The following is a 19,537-nucleotide window of genomic DNA, read 5'->3' as shown; positions in this document are numbered from 1 at the left end:
TGGAAAACTTTATTTATGTTACGATCTTGTTGGAAATAATCATATCACCGATATGATCATGGAGCCCAGAAAGAGGACTATCGATGCATTTGATGGGAATTATATGAATAAAATCTGATTCTACATAAATATGAATTTCAAAATAGGTTACTAATATAATGGATAATCTACCAATTGCTTTGAAGCGCTAATGGATCCACATATATTATGTGGTTGAAACTTGAAAGTGTGATACGATCCTTGAAAAATGTTATAGTGGACATAACTTACAGAAAACTACTTAATGTCAAACATTTATAGAGTTGATTCAGACTTTGCATAAGCTATTATCGGGTCATAAAGTTCCTGAGTCTGGTGGTAATTTCCAATTAGAGCAGAGACGAAAAACTGGTTATGCAGTAGTATGAAATGATAAGTTTTGCTGTCACCATAAACACATTATCTTAGAATTCATGCGTATTTGAGTTGGAATTTAATATTTTTGAGATTTTGAAAGCGGCTTTTGTACCAGTTTTACTGTTCCTAATTCGGAACTAGGAAACATACTCGACTGTAAAGAAAACATATGATTTTATTACAGGATAGTATGCTGTAATGAGAGTCATATTTTTATTTGTTCTACAATCAGCTGTTTACCGGCTTGATTTCATGGATGTAAAACAGCTGAAATTGAATGACTTTGACAAAATAGTATATTTCGCACCTAGGGTCGAAAATGTACGTTTTCCGGCTCGAGATCGCGGTTTTCAAGTTCGAGACGAAGTCGAGAACTTGAAGCATTCGAGAGCCGGAAAAACATTTTTGCCCGAGTTGCGAACGCTATTTTTCGCCGCACCAAAAAAAAACTTCCCAATATATAAGAAATTGAAAAATAATAAAATTCAAACAGCCTATTTTGATAGTTTGAATCTTGGTTATGACAACTTTTACTGTCAATTAATTTCAATATTACTAATTAATAATTTACAATAGTGACCATATTTTTATACTATTAATATTTCGAATAATTGTTTGAATTTTTATAGCTCGCGCTTGCGCCTGGTGAATTATTTTGAAATAATGTGATGAAAAGTTAATATAATTGCATATTTCACAGTTTTGTCTCAAAATATATCTAAAAAATTGATTGAAATTTAAATTACAGTAACTAATATAAAAAATAGCTAATAAAAGTCGAAATTCATCGACAAAAAAAAATGTCATTGACTGAGATTCGAACCTAGATCATATTTTTGTTATTCACTGAGCTTTCAGTTCTGATGTACGCCTTAACGCTCTCGGCCATTCCGTACTGTTGAACGAACGGGGCCTGACTGATAACCCTTAGCATACACGTAATACTGTAATACTAGACTTATAAAAAAGTTTACTTCACTCCTAAAAAGCGTACCGTACAACAGACTTTGGCTCATGACTTATATTATTGAAATTAATATTATTATCTGTCTCACAATAAAATTTCCACTCTGAATTAAGTCAGATAACGTATGTAGGCTACTATAATAATAGAGTATAGCGGCAAATTTGAAGCCGGTTTGCTGGCATTTTCACAACAAAATATGCTCTGAAAATAGTAAATCATAGAGAAAACATTCGAAGATTCAATCTTGAGTGGGCCTAATGTTTTCTCTATATGGTTAATATTGAAGAAAAATTATCTAAAAGTTTTAATAATGAATTACGGAAAAATTACTAGGATTTTTCAGTCAAGGCTGAGTTTCGCCAGTAGGCTTACCTTAAACTTCAGATCTGTGCTGTATTTGCTTATTATTATTGTTGATTGTATTGCATTAAGAAGTGGAATCGATAATAAAAAAGAAACAATTATTACTCTGCCTCACTTTCAAATATTGATACAATTATTGTACTTTGAATTCAATTCGATTCTTCACTTTTAAATACTTGTGATACGTACCTTTCTGACAATGGACAATGTAGCCAACTTTATATTGTTGAGGCTATGGAGATATATCATCGTATTCTATTGTTTGATATCAAAAACACAATAATAAATATTAAATTATGAAACAGTAATTTATAAAATATATTATTATAGACATAATACCGCGATTCACGATACATAATTATATAGATTATTACAGTCATTATGAGATTATCTCTCTATGATTTTTGTGAGATCGGACACGATCAGCTGTTATTCAAGGTCATTTTACAGCCCTAGGGCCGTAAAGTTTTACCGGCCTGGTCGGAAAACAATCACTTTCGGCCTCCATATGACGCACGTAAACCAGCTCATTACATCCAAGTGTGGCGAAATAGTATATTTCGCACCTAGGGCCGAAAATGAGACTTTTCCGGCTCGAAATCGGTTTTCAAGTCCGAGGCCGTAGGCCGAGGACTAGAAAAGACTGAGAGCCGGAAAAACATTTTTGCCCATGGTGAGAACGTTATTTTTCGCCACACAGAAAAATAAACAATATATATATGAGAATAATTGTCTATTATAAGCACTTCTGAAAGCAAAAGTGAAGGTCATAGATCTAGCAAATCTGAGGTAATCTGAATATCAAGAAATTGTCCAAGTATTTTTATTTTTTATTCTGATTGTCTAAATAACCTGAAAGATTATGTTCAATTATGTAAGAGGTTGAGTTTATACTTTTTATTTTTCCAAATGACAATAAGATGATATTATTATGAATGTTTTAATTATTGAATGATAAACACAGATAATGAAAAGTTTTTGATCAGCTGTTTTAGCACACTTGAAATTTGGCCAATCTGAATGTCAACGGAAGTTCAGGTACTTATTCTGTGGTTTAGGTTAGAAGTTCTATCCTACTCTGAAAATCGAATTATTTGAATAGTTTATAATATATATCTTATCTGTATTTTATTCATCCAAATAAAATGATAGTATATTATTACAGAATACTTTATTGAATTCTAGAAGCATAAAATGATTCCGTTTATCCACCATGTTCCGTGATACACGCTTTATTAGGAGATTTGAGGTTAGATTCTATTATACTCTGAAAATTGAATTTGAATAGTTTATAATATCTCATTTGTATTTCATTCATCCAAATAAAATGATAGTATCTTATTGCAAAAACCGTATTTCCAGTTCAATTTCCCAATTCTTTGGTGGAGCGGAAAACTGCCAGACTGCCAAACGTGAAAAAAGCCATCGGGTTTGCACGAGAATCGGACACTGAGTGGTTGGTGCTTCCTTTTTCTCTACGATTTGATCGAAAACACAACATAGACCATACTAAAACAGTCCGAGTTTCATCGGAAAGAAGCATTTCTATTCTGTCCTAAAAAGAAATCCACTGGTGTTCCACTGGTGTTCTTCACCGTTATTCGAAGAATATGAATAGATATGAAACCATAGAATATGGTTTGATTTAATTTGATTGAATTTTACATAACTTGAGTTTTATTATCCTTCGACCGCAAAGGTTGTGCATTCAGTTGTTTTTACTGCACTGCATTGATTGCTTGAAAACAGTACTCAGTTCCCACCAAGTTGATTGAGTGAATGCTATTGATCATATTCAATGCAAATTGATCGTGAATTGGTCAAGGTTTTTTCAAATAAGCAGTTTTTGAAAGGAAATTCTCGGGTTAAAGGAACGTGACGGGGCCGTGCTACCTGTACACTGGTCTATTGCTCCAAAAAGGTTCATCCTCTAACTCTAACACTACCATACTCTATATTATTTCCTCTGATTCCCCTTCATTGCCATCATTAGTGGTTTCTTGAAGGCACTTCTAGCTGAATCAAAATCAGTGGTGAAAAAACACTCACATTCAGTTTGAAATATATATAGGAGAGTTTTGGCAGTTAAATGACAATACTTGTAGTATTGTATTACTGTACCCAATGGTACATTTGCTGTAACTCAACTTGCTCACAAGCTGTATACCTGCAAAGTAAGTAGACAGTTTGTCTACTAAAGTTGGTATACCTGTCCATCCATTGTTTTCGGCGGCGCCGTCTCGTTTCTTCAACACCAATTCACTCGTTGCTGGTTATCCATCTTGTTTTCACTATTATTATTACTATCGTATTTCATAAAACTTTCCAATGAAAAAACACTCACATACAATTTAAAATAAATATATAAAGGGGAGTTTTGGCAGTTAATGGAGGAGGATTTAAATGAATTTCAAACAGTTTGAAATATACAAGTACACCAAACAACAGCCAAACAATATTCTAAATGACCAAATCAACTTTTCCTCCCACACCCTGTTTGACAAACTCATTTTAATCCTCCTCCATTAACTGCCGAAACTCCCCTCCACCCCCACTCTGACCAAATAATTTCACCCTCATAACCTTAAATACTTCAGTTTCTGTTTGGCTTGAAAATGTGCAATACCAGCACGAAATGGTCGTCGCCACATCAAAGAACGTGAGTGTTTTTTCACTTTAAAGTTTTATGGAATACGATAGTAACAAATTCACTATTTTGAATGAAGAAGAGTTACAATAGAAATTTCGTGTCTCTCAGAAGTAATTTGATAACAATGTGCTTCCATTCCTCTTGCTTCATACCCACTTCAAAATGCCTTTCGTTTCTTTTTTCTTTTCATTCTTCTTCCTCTAAAGGTTTCAACTTTGAAGGTGATAATATTTGTTTTTCTTTATATATACTCCCCATCCTTCCCATACTATCCTTCCCATTTATTCATTCAGCCTATTAAATAATTTGTATTGAACTCAAAAATGTACTTCGGAATCACCTGGAACAAAAATTGCATACCTCCTCCCATTGTCCACGGGCTACGGCATCATCCCTATCGAGCAAACGTTTCCTTATCTAGTTACTCATGTTGAGCTTGTAGATTTATACTACTGTAATTAGATAATCTCATTTGGTTCATTTTAGATAAATACAGATGAGTCACCCAGCTTTCAAAAAACTACTATAGTGAGGTCCACGTTATGATGGCAGTGGAGAAAGATAAGAGAACGTGGCCGATTCTCTGACTTGCCACTGCCTTTTTATAGAGGAGAGCTGATATCGGTGTTTATTGATGTGATATTAACTGTTCATACGTGTTCAAAATGATAAATTATATTTTATTCGACTAGAAAATATATTTTCCAATAATAAAGAAGGATAGCGCCAATGTTAAGGAAATACTTGCACCATAACTAAATAACGTGGTCCTCAATATAGGGTAGGACTGATGGATGAACGAATGAATAAAATCTAATCTCCTTCCATCTTCACTGGAAATGTTAATCAATTAACAATTATTGTCGAGTATTGTGAGAGTGAGAGTTGTAGAAATGTTAATTTGATTTCAGGCGTTGCGAAGAGTGATGCTGACGCCAACTAGGAGCACGGACGTGTGCGAGGCTGACATGTGCAAAAACAATGACAGTGTCAGAATGTCCAATTTTCCGGGGACGGATGTCGACGGGGCGACCTCTGCTGTAGCTTCCACCGTTTGAGCCGTGCGCTTGGCTGATAATGAAATCTGCCCTCATAGCAGATTCGGCTCATGATAATAGCTCGGAATTTCATTTGAAAAACGTGAGTAGACTCAAGTAATCTTCGCTACACATTTGATTTTCAGTGGAACGTATAGAGCAGCTCAAGTACTCTCTGAGCAGCTACTTCCTCCGAAGACAATCCTCAGATTGGTTTCTTAAGAGAATGTGAGGAGTGAAGATAACGACTTCATTCATCCACATCTCTAGGATAATTTTCTCCACGACTTCATTCATCCACATTTTAAGGATTAATTTTCTCGAAAACTCAGCAGCTTCTATCTTAGCAACTGGACTTTTGACATCACTGGATATTATCATAGAGAAACAATAGCATAAGTAGATCTGATATCCATGAAGATATTTGATTGGGAGGTTGATGAGAAGTTATAAGAAGAGGTTATAATAAGCTCATTCATTTGCTAGAATGTCAAAAGGAGTTTCAACATGATTAAAAAATATCAAAGATTAACAATAGCGTAAGTAGATATCCCATGGTATAGGGTGTTTATGTCGTAACTTTTTCTGTTATCTTAAGCCGATAGTAGCCTACACGTAGTTCTTTCCCATAAAGCTATGTGACGCTGGCAGTCTCTCATATTGTGCCGTTCATACAATCTTACCCGGCCAAAACAGTAAAAATCTACAATAATCGACAGTAATCGGCTTGAGATAACAGTAAAAGTAGCGACATAAACGCCCTATACCATGGGATATCTACTTACGCTATCGTTAATCTTTGATATTATTTAATCATGTTGAAACTCCTTTCGACATTTTAGTAAATGAATGAGTTTATTATAACTTCTCATCAACCTCCTAATCAAATCTCTTCATGGAAAAGCAATGATATGATTGATTGAAGAACTGCTAGAAAATGTTGCCTAGCACTCGGAATGTCCTCCTTCCATTTTGAATGAGATCAGAATTATGAGTGATATCCTAATAAATGAATATCCAGTCAAATCACAAATCTAGAATTAGGTTACAGACAAGGTGAAAGCGACAACTACATACATCTCTAATATTACAACTCAATATTAGGGCAAGAAATCTTCACAAATAGCTCTTCATACTCTGCATGCTGAACGCACTCTTAAGTTAGTTACACACACATCGATTTTTGAACGTACGATTTTTTGCCGTCCTTTTGAATTCTATTAGATCAAACGGCGAAATAAATGATTCGATTAGATTTGATTTGAAACGGAACTTGACAAACATAATCTGTTTGATATCATCTGTTTAATTTAATAGGATTTATAAGGACGACAAAGAATCGATGTGTGTGTAACTTTCCTAACTATAATTTCGTACCCAAAATTAAAGAGATTGACGAGTCTTGGATGATCTCAAATGACAAAATATATTCTCATAGAATGAATACTCATAATCTCTTTGAAAGGTTCTTCTCGAATACGGCTTGATCCATCAAGCTTGATCATATTTCAAAAAAAAAAAAAAATAATAAAGTATTACCGATTCCAAAATACTGAGAGTGAAAAATGCTAAGAATACAGTATTGTACTGTATATTATGCATATTTCGATTTATGAAATTGAATCATGAATTCGATGTTGAGATAGGGTAATCAAGTCTTCATGAAAGCCAAGATGCTCTCGATATTCATAAATAATTATTGTATGAATAACAATTGAAATATCTCCAAGATCAAATAATGACGTTGAGTAAGTTATGTTTTGAAATCATCTACTTTTTTCAGGTTGACAATGAATGCATTGTCAATGTGGTTGCGTTTTTACTCTCGACATGAACCTCTATGAGTATGATTAAGTTCATGTAAAAAAGTGTAGAATTGGATTAACCATAATTCTCACTTTTAGCAATGCAGGTAACTGAACTAAATTTTGTTGAACAACTCCATCCTTTCTTTATATAATTCAATTGAAATATGACGGTTTTCAGACAAACCTGAGACCAGGAATTTTCTATTTTCGAGGGTTCTCACTGTATGCATGAAGTAACTGTCGAAAAATGGTTCTCCACAATGTCTCGGACTGTTGAGAAGTACACCATCTAGACAGTAGATGTTGATATTCGAGTCATGTTACTGACAACTTGGTGAAGAAGTCATTTTTTAACAATACAACGAATTCTCTCGACTGAAAACGTTTCAAAATCAGCGTTTTTCAGCTTCAGACACAGACAAAGGCTTGTCACACATTAAATTAGTCATGTTTATGGATGGTCTGGTTAGTTCATCGTTTGGTACTTCAAACTTTACTTAATTTCTCTGTAATTCCCCCATAAAAAACGATACCAGCATCTTATAATTTTTCATCATCACATCTCATACTTTATTTATAAGTTGCCTTAACCATCCCGTGTCCGTTGAACACGAACATATACAGTTATTCCTATAAGATACATGAGAAAATCTGGAAGGAAGAACGTTCTTGTTTAGATAGAGCCAAAGCTTAGAATTTTTAACTCAATAACTTTTGTTCGATTCTATTTCCTCACCCAACTATAATTCTCAGAAATACTTCAATCCCTTGAATTTTCGGAGCAACAAGTCATTGGATTTTGCTCTGATGAAAGTGAATTTTCTCCTAATTTGTGATAATGTATTGCATTTCGCATGAAGTCCTCATCAACCTGTTGAAGCTGTATCAGTGAAAAAAGGCTGTAATCCGTTGTAGAATATTCACTGACACATAACGGACTGAAGTTATTAGACTAGTTCAAAGATACAGTAAAGGGAGTTCAAAGATACAGTAAAGGGACTCCAAAGCAAAACTTCAAATAGATTATCCGTTGAACCAATTTGATCGATTCCGTGGACTCAGCTGTCACCTTTGAACTTACAATGAATTAATTGTTCATCGATACCTTATTCAACAGCCCCCTGCTCTTCATAAAACCTACCATACAAACAAGTCCGAATATTTTCTTTCCTTTGACATCCAATTCAATTATTTCCAGCACGTGTGAGATCCGATTTCCCCAACTGATACATTGAAATGGTACTGGATGAATCGGATAGGAAGAATTCAATTATTGGAGGGAATCAAATAAATTTTTAAATTGTAATACCAGATCTAGAAATCCCTCTCATCAAGGAAATCATTCGATCAGATACCGTGTTTGGACACAGTAAACTCATTATCAGCTAACCTGTAACTCCCAACGTTTTGAAACTTCTTCTATTGAGTTTTATAATTCGAATGTGAAGAAATCGAATTTGAAATTATTCTCTCCACTATATGAATATTGTAAATTCTTATCAGGTTAGGCAACATATTTTAGTAACATGAGTTTCATCCCACTAAGAACATTTTTCAAGAAGATTTTTTATTATTGATATCTTCTAATATTCCGCTACTATCTAACAATAGATGAATGAATTTCGAATACTTGAATCATTCTACTATGAGCAACTTGGAACTGCGGCTATTTCTGAGCAGAATACTTGTCAATATTGTTTCAAAAAACAAAGACAGAACACCTACTATCAACTTTGATTGTATTTACATGACCGGTTGCCAACAATAGCAGCAACTATTTTTTCCTCAATTCACCTTTCCATGACTGTTACAGTCTCACCCAGTTCCAATCCCATGATTGTTTTGAATGAAGCAATGAGATTCCAGATTCCACAAGGTGTGCAAAACTCACTCGAATGACTCTTGAAACAAGATGTTATGAGTTTCAGCAGAAATTTATACTGGTAACTCATGTTTTTAACACAGAGATGTTTCAGACGTTATTTTCAGGTTAAATTTCTCATTACTTTTGAACTCATAGAAATGATGATAAGATGTCACTCTGTTGAATTCACGATGAGCGCTTACAAGACTCAGTCTGACCGTTTTAAGTGTTCCATCCGTAGGTGATGATTTAATTTGATGTTTTGCGCGTCTGAGACTTCGTTCGTTAAACAGAACCACTGCTTGAAAACTGGAGTCTCTCCCACTGGATTCATTTCGACATCTTATGAGATGAATCGGACGGTGAAGATTACTCTTGCGGAAGTCACAGAGGAAACCGTGAATAGAAGCGTTTGTTCCATTGAAAAAGTGAAGACGTTAGCTGCCACTGTCACAATATAATGAATATTTCGTTTCTTTCAGAAATTAGGATGATTCGAAGATGAAAGAATATGATATTCATTATAAATTGCAAAAAGGTTGTTTCTATCTCCTCACGAATTTAATATCAGTGAGATGATTACTTGAAGAAATTAAACTGGAAACTCATTTCTTTTAATCTAGAAAAATTGTCAAGCTTTTTGATCTGACTGTAGAAGAATTTCCCAATGCTCATTCCAATTAAACATATTCTTTAATTTTGCAATTATAAAGCGATTGCATTTATATTGAACTCTATAATATCCATCAAAACACAGAAGTCCATCTTGAACCGGCTCTGAAAGAGATGTATAATTATGAATGAAATATTTTAATGAATTCCCATACTATCTCCAGGGCTGGATTCCCTTTTGAGCCCGGTAGGCCTGGCAAGCTCCCAGGGGGTGCAGGACCACAGGGAGCCTACTAGAAATAAAAATGAATAGTCATAAATCAACATATTATTATTTGGATTAGCAACATATTCAATATTGAATTTGTGTCTCTTTTCATGATTTAGATAGAAGTTTTAATGAGAAATTTCATAACATTTATACCTAACAATCACTCGTTGGAAAATCTAATTAAATTATTAAAAAAAATAAAAGATAAATATTATTGGTGGAAGAAACTCTCTCAACTCTGAGCCCCGCCTTCCACCTGACCCTTTGGATCGAATTAAAAATTTTCTAGATCAGACGTTCTTAGAAAAAAATAATCAATCCATTTATTGTATTTCTACAGCTGAATAAACTCTCAGGACAATTTACAGTAATAGTAGATGAATTAGTAGTAGGCTATATGCCTCAATAACCAAGGAGCTATCTGATTGGTCAGTCGCCATTCTACCTTCACAACTCACTACCAATAGGAAGCAAGCAGCTTGAGAAAGTGATCGTCCAATGAGACTACTCGTTGAATAGGGGGCGTGGCTTCTATAAGAGCTCCCAATTGATTTGATGTTGTGATTGTGTAAATAAAATAAATGATTCTCCCATATCTTTCGTATCTCTATTTAGTTCTAGCTTTCTGTGCTATAATTAATTTCCTCTGAAAATCTCGAAATAAACAAACCCATCTTCTCTTACAATATTAATGAAGCCATATCGTGATATATGGTATTCAACAATTAAATTAACATAATTTTGAAAACATGTTTTAAGAGAGTAACTCAAACTAGAGTCGCGGCGTGAAAAAATATTGGGCTTAGAAGCCCCAAATTGCTAAATCTCGCCCAGTAAACGTGTATTGATTGATTGATTTTCACTATTATTGGTACAATTATCAAGACTTATATTTCGCTCCTTTTTCACTATATTTTTAATCCGATGCAATACAATAAAAGAATTATAAAAAAGTGATTGTGATTTCTGATACACCAAATTGATCAGTTGAGTTGTTCAGACGGGATGATGCGTCATTTGTGTATTTCCTATTCCGTCAAGCCAATCCTTTTGTTTATTATATCATAGATAGATTAACAAATTAATAAAATCATGTTTTTGGACTCAGGGGACCTTGAACGTATAGAAAACTTGAAATTAGGGTACCTTAATTTTTTTTGGAGAGCAATACTTTCCTTACCTATGGTAATAGGGCAAGGAAAGTAAAAAACAATATGAAACTATTTTCAAAATGACCTAAGTTATGGTCGAATTTAGTCTTTGAAATATTTTAAAGCTTTTAAGAATAAAGGGTACTACAAGTTTTTATATTGTTTTTATTAATTTGTACAAAAGTAGCCCAAGTAAAGTGTTCTTATAGATTAACAAATAGACCCAAAAATATAACCTACGTTTAGGGAAAGTGGGAGAATACCCACTAAATACTGTGGGTATTTCTCTCCCACTCTCTTTCCTTATCACTTATACTCATATTACTCCAATAGTGAGTAATAATAACTCAAAACTATTTTAAAAATTAGATGAATTCGGAGAAAAATGAATAGACCATTTTTGGCTTAAGGTTCAATATAAAATACCGGTACTTGGAAGAAAATTTGGGAGGTTAACCAATCAGCACGATAAAATATTCGGAGGACCAAAAGCAAGATTGATCTATCAATGCACCTGCTGTATTTCATCCCTTTTTAAAGATCACAAGAGGTATTCTTGAACTTTATCTGAGAAGGTTCCAGTTTTTTCGCACAGTATTTCTTACCTTAGAGACGAGCTCTGAATTTTCAGTCTTCATTTCCTTAAGACATTATTCTTTTTTCGAAGCAAAGTTTCTGGGAAAGCATTCGAAACTTTCCTGGGAAAGAAGTTTTTTCTGTAAAGTGAAATCTGTTCACAAGTTGTTCGTGTCAGGGAATGTTTGATAGTGAGAAGAGTGATAGGCCGTGAATTATCAAGAGAGTTAGCTTCAAAAAAAAACTTTTTTGAAATCTCTCCTCAAGTATAACATTTCAGAAGTCACAAACGTACTCAATATTTTTGTGCTATTCATTCCTTTGTCACTAACAGACCTACAGATTGAGAATCATTCTCGAGATTTCAACCAATAAAATTAATTTTTCCCCACATTCCTCCCTGTGTTTCTTCTAGTTGTTATTTGTGATAATTTTCCAATTCCATTTTTTTAAATTCTTCCAGTTTTCCAATCAATTCTGCTACTACTAGTTGTTATTTGTGATGATTTTTCAATTCCATTCATTTTTTTCTAAATTCTTTCAATTTTCCAATAAATTGTGCTACTTATAATTTATCATTTCACTCGATTTGCTAATACTATTACTGTTATTGTCGAGGATGGTGTTCAATTACATGATACAGGAGAGTTTATAGCCTAGCTGCTATTGTGTTTTCCAAGCACCTAGATCAGGTATATATAGACTATAATTATATCATTGTATATAAGAATGGCAAGATCAAATCGGACATGGATCGTTATATTCGAATTCAATCTTCATCAGTTCATAATCAACTTTGATTATAGTAGATAAATTTATCTCTGATTATCATTGGCATCCTCCCGTGTTATCGGATGGGCACGTTAAACTGTCGGTCCCGGCTGAAGTATGACAGTCGTAAGGCCCATTGACGGCTTAAATTATATATTCAGGCGGTGGAACATTCCCGAAAGGGAACTCCCCACCAACAAAAGCCATACGAATTTATTTTTTTTATTGGCATCCTTTCCATTATCATTGCATATTCACACGATTTATATTACGATATCTTATCATTATTAACATTGACACGTTTTATTATCATAGTTTACAATAGTAGGTTCTTTTCAAATATGAATGAATCTCAATAAATTAAAATTCATAAAATTTCAAACTCACAAGACTCTCAACACATGAGATTTCTCAGTAATTTCTAGTAAGATCTCTAGCAATAGATGGTTTTGAAGAATTTAAAATAGTTCAGTTTTAAAATCCGGAAAAGAATCATTTCATCAAATCAATGAACACGAATAACCTTAATCAGGTTCTTGCGAGACCTGCTAATACATTGTCATCGACACTCTCCACATTGTCATTGAGTGATAAATAATCTGCATGATATTACATCATTGGAATTGATATTTTCCATACATGTGCTTGGAGATTATTTATGTTCAACAGAAAATCACTCATCCTAATGTATGTGATCTATGAATCACTCATCCAAAATATGTAATGTATAAAATCACTAATGTCGGTAATGTAGTCATTACAATCATCAACTGCTGATTTCTGCGGATTAATTTCCATTGTACCTACAAATGTGCAGACAGTTGGTCAGGAACCTGTGCCTACCTAACTGTTTATATTTCTGAATCCTTCTGTTGAGAGACCGCTGGGCGTTCAAAATCTGCACTAAAAATGCCCGTCCGAAAGCGGGAACAGAAATGCATTCAGTATTCAGTGAGAGCACTCCAGCGGAGAAAGTGTGTACTCAGAGAATGGTGAATCGAAAATCCTCTAATGTTTGGGTGGTAGGGAGTCCGCATCATTATTGTTGAGACAAAGGAATCTCGGCCCTACTTTTAGCGAAATTTCTCGGTAAAGCACCTGATAATCTCCACGTTTCTCATCACGCTTCAGGCGGATGATCTAAAAGTGAAGATTTATATGTTTAGATTTTTGTGTGAAGATTTATATGTTTAGATATGTTGAGGATTTTTATTTATTTTATAATTGAATGATAATAAATTATAAATTGTTTAATGTTATCAAAAGCTTATCATGGCGACTACAGAGCGAATTAAGTATTTGGGCTTCTAAATATCCAATAGATTTTCCGTTGAGATAAGAAGATGATTCAGTATTTTATGATTCGATGATATTTTGTGTTTCAGCATAGCTTATTCAAAAGTGTTAATAGAATGGATTGTTACTATCGAATAAGGCTTTTTCTACTGCAGCGGACGCTAAAAAAAGAGAACCTTCTTGTAAAGAGAATGCATGAACTGTATGAAAAGAAATAACCTAAAAAGAAATGTAGGCTGGAATTTTGAAAGTGATAAATGGTAGGTGAATGTTGAGTTTTAAAATATTTGTTATCAAATATGTTATGATAATAGTTTACGTTCATAAATTCAAAAACAAAGAATAACTTTAAATTTTAACAAATTATCAAAAAATGAGAGGGTAAACAGATTAAATTAAAAGACTAAGATCACAGATTTCATTGAAATTTAGAAAGACCGGTTTAGGTTGTTACATCATTGTCAAAAAAGTTCTAGTTTATCAGAATGATGTAACAAACGAAACCGGTCTTTCTAAATTTCAATAAAATCTGTGTTTTTTGGCAATTTCTCAGTCTTTCCATTCAATATGGATAATTACCACAATATCAACTTCTCAGCTACACAAGAAATCTGGTGTGGCGCACTCACTCAACTTTCCTTGCCGTTATAAAAATTTATCACCTGGCGCTAGTGTACACGCGCATCTCAAGTCTACTATTCAAAGATTTGAGCCAGCTGGTGACAGGACAATAACGCTGGATACGCTGCTATCTCTTCATATAGTGAATGATCTAATAGAATCAACAGTTGCCAACAGTTTGCAATTAAATAATCACATTTTATCGAATTTCGAGCTTATTTTCAATTTTAGGTGAAAATGTTACTGAACATTAATTGAAGAGATGTTCATGTTCAATCTTTTCCACTTGAAATTTTTTGCTCAAATTGTATCTGAAGCCTGATAATTTGGAATCTGAAATCAAACTTTGCATAGATGAGGCGAAGCTCGTGAAATTTCTACAGATATGACTTGTGGCAGTTGGTAGAGCTTATCAATGACCTTATCAATGATTAGGTATGAATTTGATCAAAATCGTTGGAGCTCAGGGGACCTTGGAACGCATAGAAATTTAGAAATTTGTGTACCTTAATTTTTTCGGAAAGCAATACTTTCCCTACCTGGTAGGGAAGATAACAAGAAAAAGGTAAGATAACAGATTTTGATCTGCTCGAAAATTCAGTTAGGTTTTCAAAGTCTATTGCGTTGAGTTCTTAAGGGTTCAATGAATTTGTGGATCATTATTTAAAGGAGCGAGCCGTGTGGTAAGGAAGAATGGTGCTGTGCATGTTTTATAAGAATAGTTTGACTTTGGAACGAATTTTCTTCAATATAAATCAATTGGTTTTTGGCATTTGCGCGTGTCATCGACAGCTGCTCCTCCCATCCATCACATTTCTTATGGCTCACCGCCCATACAAATAAATTATTCGCATTTGGCGCCTTCACTCACACCTTTTTCACGCAATAGTTCGATTTGTTATATAATAGTCCGGCTGTCAATCGCAAAGAAGCCATTCACTTTAATAAACTTTCAACTAAGCTCATAATTCAACATTGTTCTACTTTGTTATTTCTCGTAAATCGTTCATAAATAGTGACCTATAGTAAGGTTCATGTTTTAATGGCAGTGGAGAAAGATGGAAGAACAGCGTTGCCGATTCTCGGCCTCGTAACTGCCTTGAGTTGTAAGATACCTGAATAAAGTAATGTAAAGCGAGGCCAGGATGTATAAAATCCTGTTAGATTTTAACCTTGATTAAATGCCACGAAACCCAATCAGGGAATGGTTTTTAAAGAATGCTTCTTTGATTGGTACTGCATAAGACTAATGTTCCTCAGTTCATCAAGAATAATGTAAGTGAAGTAAATCAATGGACTATACCAAATTCCTTAACAGAAAATTGTCTGTGTACAATGATTGAATAGTATTAATTAACTGTACAGGTGTACAGTTGACTATTTTGGACGAATTGTGTAACAGTGAGCAAGTCGACATAGTGCTCTTGCTGAATGTAATTGCACCATAAATCACCTTTAGTCGTTCTTGTTTCAAATAAAACCCACCCACACTATCACATGCTCGGACTTGATTAATTATTGATTGAACCTCACAGTATTGGCTGAAGACCTGGGACCAAGTCCAAGAACTAACTAACTGTACCCACTCTGATAACCATAAGCACAGTATGACTCCCATCAACGTAACAATATGACAAATCAGTTTCAGAATTAAGGAAAATGAGGTATCAATTCGTCGCTTACATATTCCAAATTCTGCAAACTCAATTTCTTTGAAATCAGTGAAGGAAAAAATTTCCTCATCTTTTCTCTGAATGATTCAAACTCATACAGAGTGCCATCTATTTATCTCTTTTCTGTATAGGGCTACTTTTTATAGAAATAGAAAGAAAAAGAAAAATCTCAGTACCCTTTATGAATTATCTAATCACAACATGTTTCGGACATTGATGCCATCTATTCATCTCTTTTCTGTATAGGGCTACTTTCTATAGAAATAAAAAGGAAAATAGAAATCTCAGTACCCTTTATGAATTATTTAATCACAACATGTTTCGGACATTGATGCCATCTATTCATCTCTTTTCTGTATAGGGCTACTTTCTATAGAAATAAAAAGGAAAATAGAAATCTCAGTACCCTTTTGAATTATTTAATCACAACATGTTGTGATTAGATAATTCATAAAGGGTACTGAGATTTTTATTTTTCTTTCTATTTCTATAAAAAGTAGCCCTATACAGAAAAGAGATAAATAGATGGCATAAATGTCCGAAACATGTTGTGATTAAATAATTCACATTAGATTTTTATTTTTCTTTCTATTTCTATAAAAAGTAGCCCTATACAGAAAAGAGATAAATAGATGGCATCAATGTCCGAAACATGTTGTGATTAAATAATTCATAAAGGGTACTGAGATTTTCATTTTTCTTTCTATTTCATACAGAGTGATTTTTCAGTCCAGCTTTTTGTAGTTTCAAAATAAAATCAAAATTTATCAACTTTGTAAATTCGTTCTTTGTTAGATCAATAAATGAGCAATCTGTCTGTGATGGCTAATATTTGATGATCATAGTTGATGATTAGTAAGCATTGACGTGGAAATAATGGAAGTCATTTGACACTATAGTGAGCCAATCTGACGCGTTTTTGTGATGCTAACGATGTGTTTTTTCTTCATGGAGTCATTTCAACAGCAGTTATGATAGTAATATATGAGAGGCCTTGTCTATGGGTCAGCCCAGCAAGCGCAATATTCGATGCATTTTAATGATGAACCGCCGCTTGCCAATGAGACTCGATGACAATGCTGTTATCATCTAATGCTCGAGCTGACAACAAACTCATAAATTAGCAATGATTTCTGCTGTCGATGAATGCTATAGTTGAGATGAATATACGAACAGGATGATTATTTTTCGATTGCTTGTACAATATGGCCTCGTGTTCTTTTCGAGCCCAGCTATAATGCTCCAAACCGAGGTAATTGTTCAATTTGTTTTTGGTTGATGTTTGCAACTGCATGGGAGAGGAAAATGAGAGAACGTCAATATGGGATCAATAGAGATACACTTCAGATCAATTTTCGTACACATTATCAAGGACTGTTCTCCTCCCAAATTTTTAAATAATATCCTTCAAAGTTCAGTTCATAGAAATATAAAGAAATAAGAATCTCAGTACCCTTTTTTTGAAATATTTTATCACTACATGTTTCGGACATTTATGCCATTTTCAAGTGATATGAAGTGAATAAATTTAATACTACTAGAAGATTCTTATTTTGATCATATGTTAGTGTATTCATATGTTTTTATGAACTATTACTGTAAATTTTGGGTTTAAATTCGCATGATTCTATCAAAAATGGGGTTATTGGTGTCTAATTGGATTAAGTTTATTATTTTGATCATATGTTAGTGTATTCATATGTTTTTATGAACTATTACTGTAAATTTCAGTTCATAGGTTTATATACATACATACTAAGCCCAGTGGGCATCAAAACTTATAGGGATAATGGAATTCGAGTATATTAACTTTTTTAGAAAGAAATACTATACTCGGAAATAGTAGTAGGGCAAGCAAAGTGGAATATAAGTTACAAAATAATAACTAATAAAAACAATATAAAGCTTGTAGTACCCTTTTTATTTAAAACATTTGAAAGCTTAAAAATATTTTAACGACTAGTTTCGACCTACTTGGACCATTTTCAAGTTGAATTACAAAAGGTATTTCACAGATGTCATGGTGAAAAATTGATGAATCTGAAATGGGAACAGGGAATATAATTCCAATTATCAAACTATTACTTTCCTTGCCCTACTACCATAGGTAAGGAAAGTATTGCTTTCCAAAAAAATTAAGGTACCCCAATTTCAAGTTTTCTATACGTTTCAAGGTCCCCTGAGTCCAAAAACATGATTTTTGGGTGTTGGTGTGTGTGTGTGTGTGTGTGTGTGTGTGTGTTTGTGTGTGTGTATGTGTATGTGTGTATTTGTGTATGTCTGTGAACACGATAACTCCATTTCTAATTAACCGATTGACTTGAAATTTTAAACTTAAGGTCCTTATACCATGAGGACACGACAATAAGAAATTCAATAAAATTCAATTCAAGATGGCGGAGAAAATGGCGGATAATTACTAAAAAACCATGTTTTTAACGATTTTCTCAAAAACGGCTCTAACGATTTTCTTCAAATTTATACAATGAATAGCTATTTATAAGTCCTATGGACTGACATGAGTCTCATTTCTGGGAAAATTGCAGGAGCTCCATAATATTCATGTGAGAAATGGCGGATAATTACTGAAAAACCATGTTTTTCACGGTTTCCTTGAAAACGGCTCTAACGATTTTCTTCAAATTTATACCATAGATAGCTATTTAGAAGCCCTATCAACTGACATGAGTCTCATTTCTGTGAAAATTGCAGGAGCTCCGTAATATTCTTGAGAAAAATGGCGGATAATTACTAAAAAACCATGTTTTTTTTACGGTTTTCTCGAAAACGGCTCTAACGATTTTCTTCAAATTTATACCCTAGATAGCTATTTATAAGCCCTATCAACTGACATGAGTCTCATTTCTCAGAAAATTGCAGGAGCTCCGTAATATTCCTGAGAAGAATGAATTTTGTTAAATTTCTATCACGATTTTCTCAAAAATGACCGATTTTTTTCAATTTCATACCCTGTATAGTTATATATCAGCTCTATTAACTAGCATGAGTCTCCTCCTTGAGGAATTAACAGGGGGTCCACCTCATCCTTGAGAAATTTACTTTGTAACCTTCTTCTCGTGCGTGAGGTAGGTAGGTAGAGCAGTTTATTCAAAAGAACACACATGTCGATATTTTATTTTTAAAACAGCTGTTTTGACAACTTTTAAAAAATCCTCAAATTTCATAATTCAAACAAAGGAAAATGTACTCTGAACACAATCACAGTATAATCGTAGTTTTAATTATTTAGCCGCCAATCGGCATAATGTTATTCCCTAAATTATCCTCGTTAATGTGGCTTATAGATCAATTAGCAAGGAAAGTTGTGTGAGTGTACCACACCAGATTTTTTTTTATTGTTTTGAAAGATCTCAAGCTCTTAACATATAAATATTATATGATAGGTTTGTCAACATTGAAATGGTCTCAATTGTAATATTGTTAATATAGTGAAGAAAAAGAAGAAAGTTATAATGGAAAA

The 19,537-nt window shown here is 33.6% G+C and overlaps 1 protein-coding gene across 1 annotated transcript in view; it reads left to right on the top strand.

Annotated features, from left to right (window-relative positions):
- LOC111043418 (QRFP-like peptide receptor) overlaps nucleotides 1-19,537 on the top strand; it is a 165,578-nt gene that overhangs the window by 28,711 nt on the left and 117,330 nt on the right. Inside the window, exon 2 of the mRNA XM_039428793.1 lies at nucleotides 5,288-5,516. Within this exon, the coding sequence (XP_039284727.1) occupies nucleotides 5,454-5,516 (63 nt within the window). The 5' untranslated portion in view covers nucleotides 5,288-5,453. The remainder of the gene's footprint in view (nucleotides 1-5,287; nucleotides 5,517-19,537) is intronic.

The sequence above is a fragment of the Nilaparvata lugens genome, chromosome 5, assembly GCF_014356525.2.
Source record: "Nilaparvata lugens isolate BPH chromosome 5, ASM1435652v1, whole genome shotgun sequence".
Taxonomy (NCBI): Eukaryota; Metazoa; Arthropoda; class Insecta; order Hemiptera; family Delphacidae; genus Nilaparvata; species Nilaparvata lugens.
The sequence above is the reverse complement of the archived record's forward strand: the minus strand, read 5'-3'. Positions and strand labels throughout refer to the sequence as shown.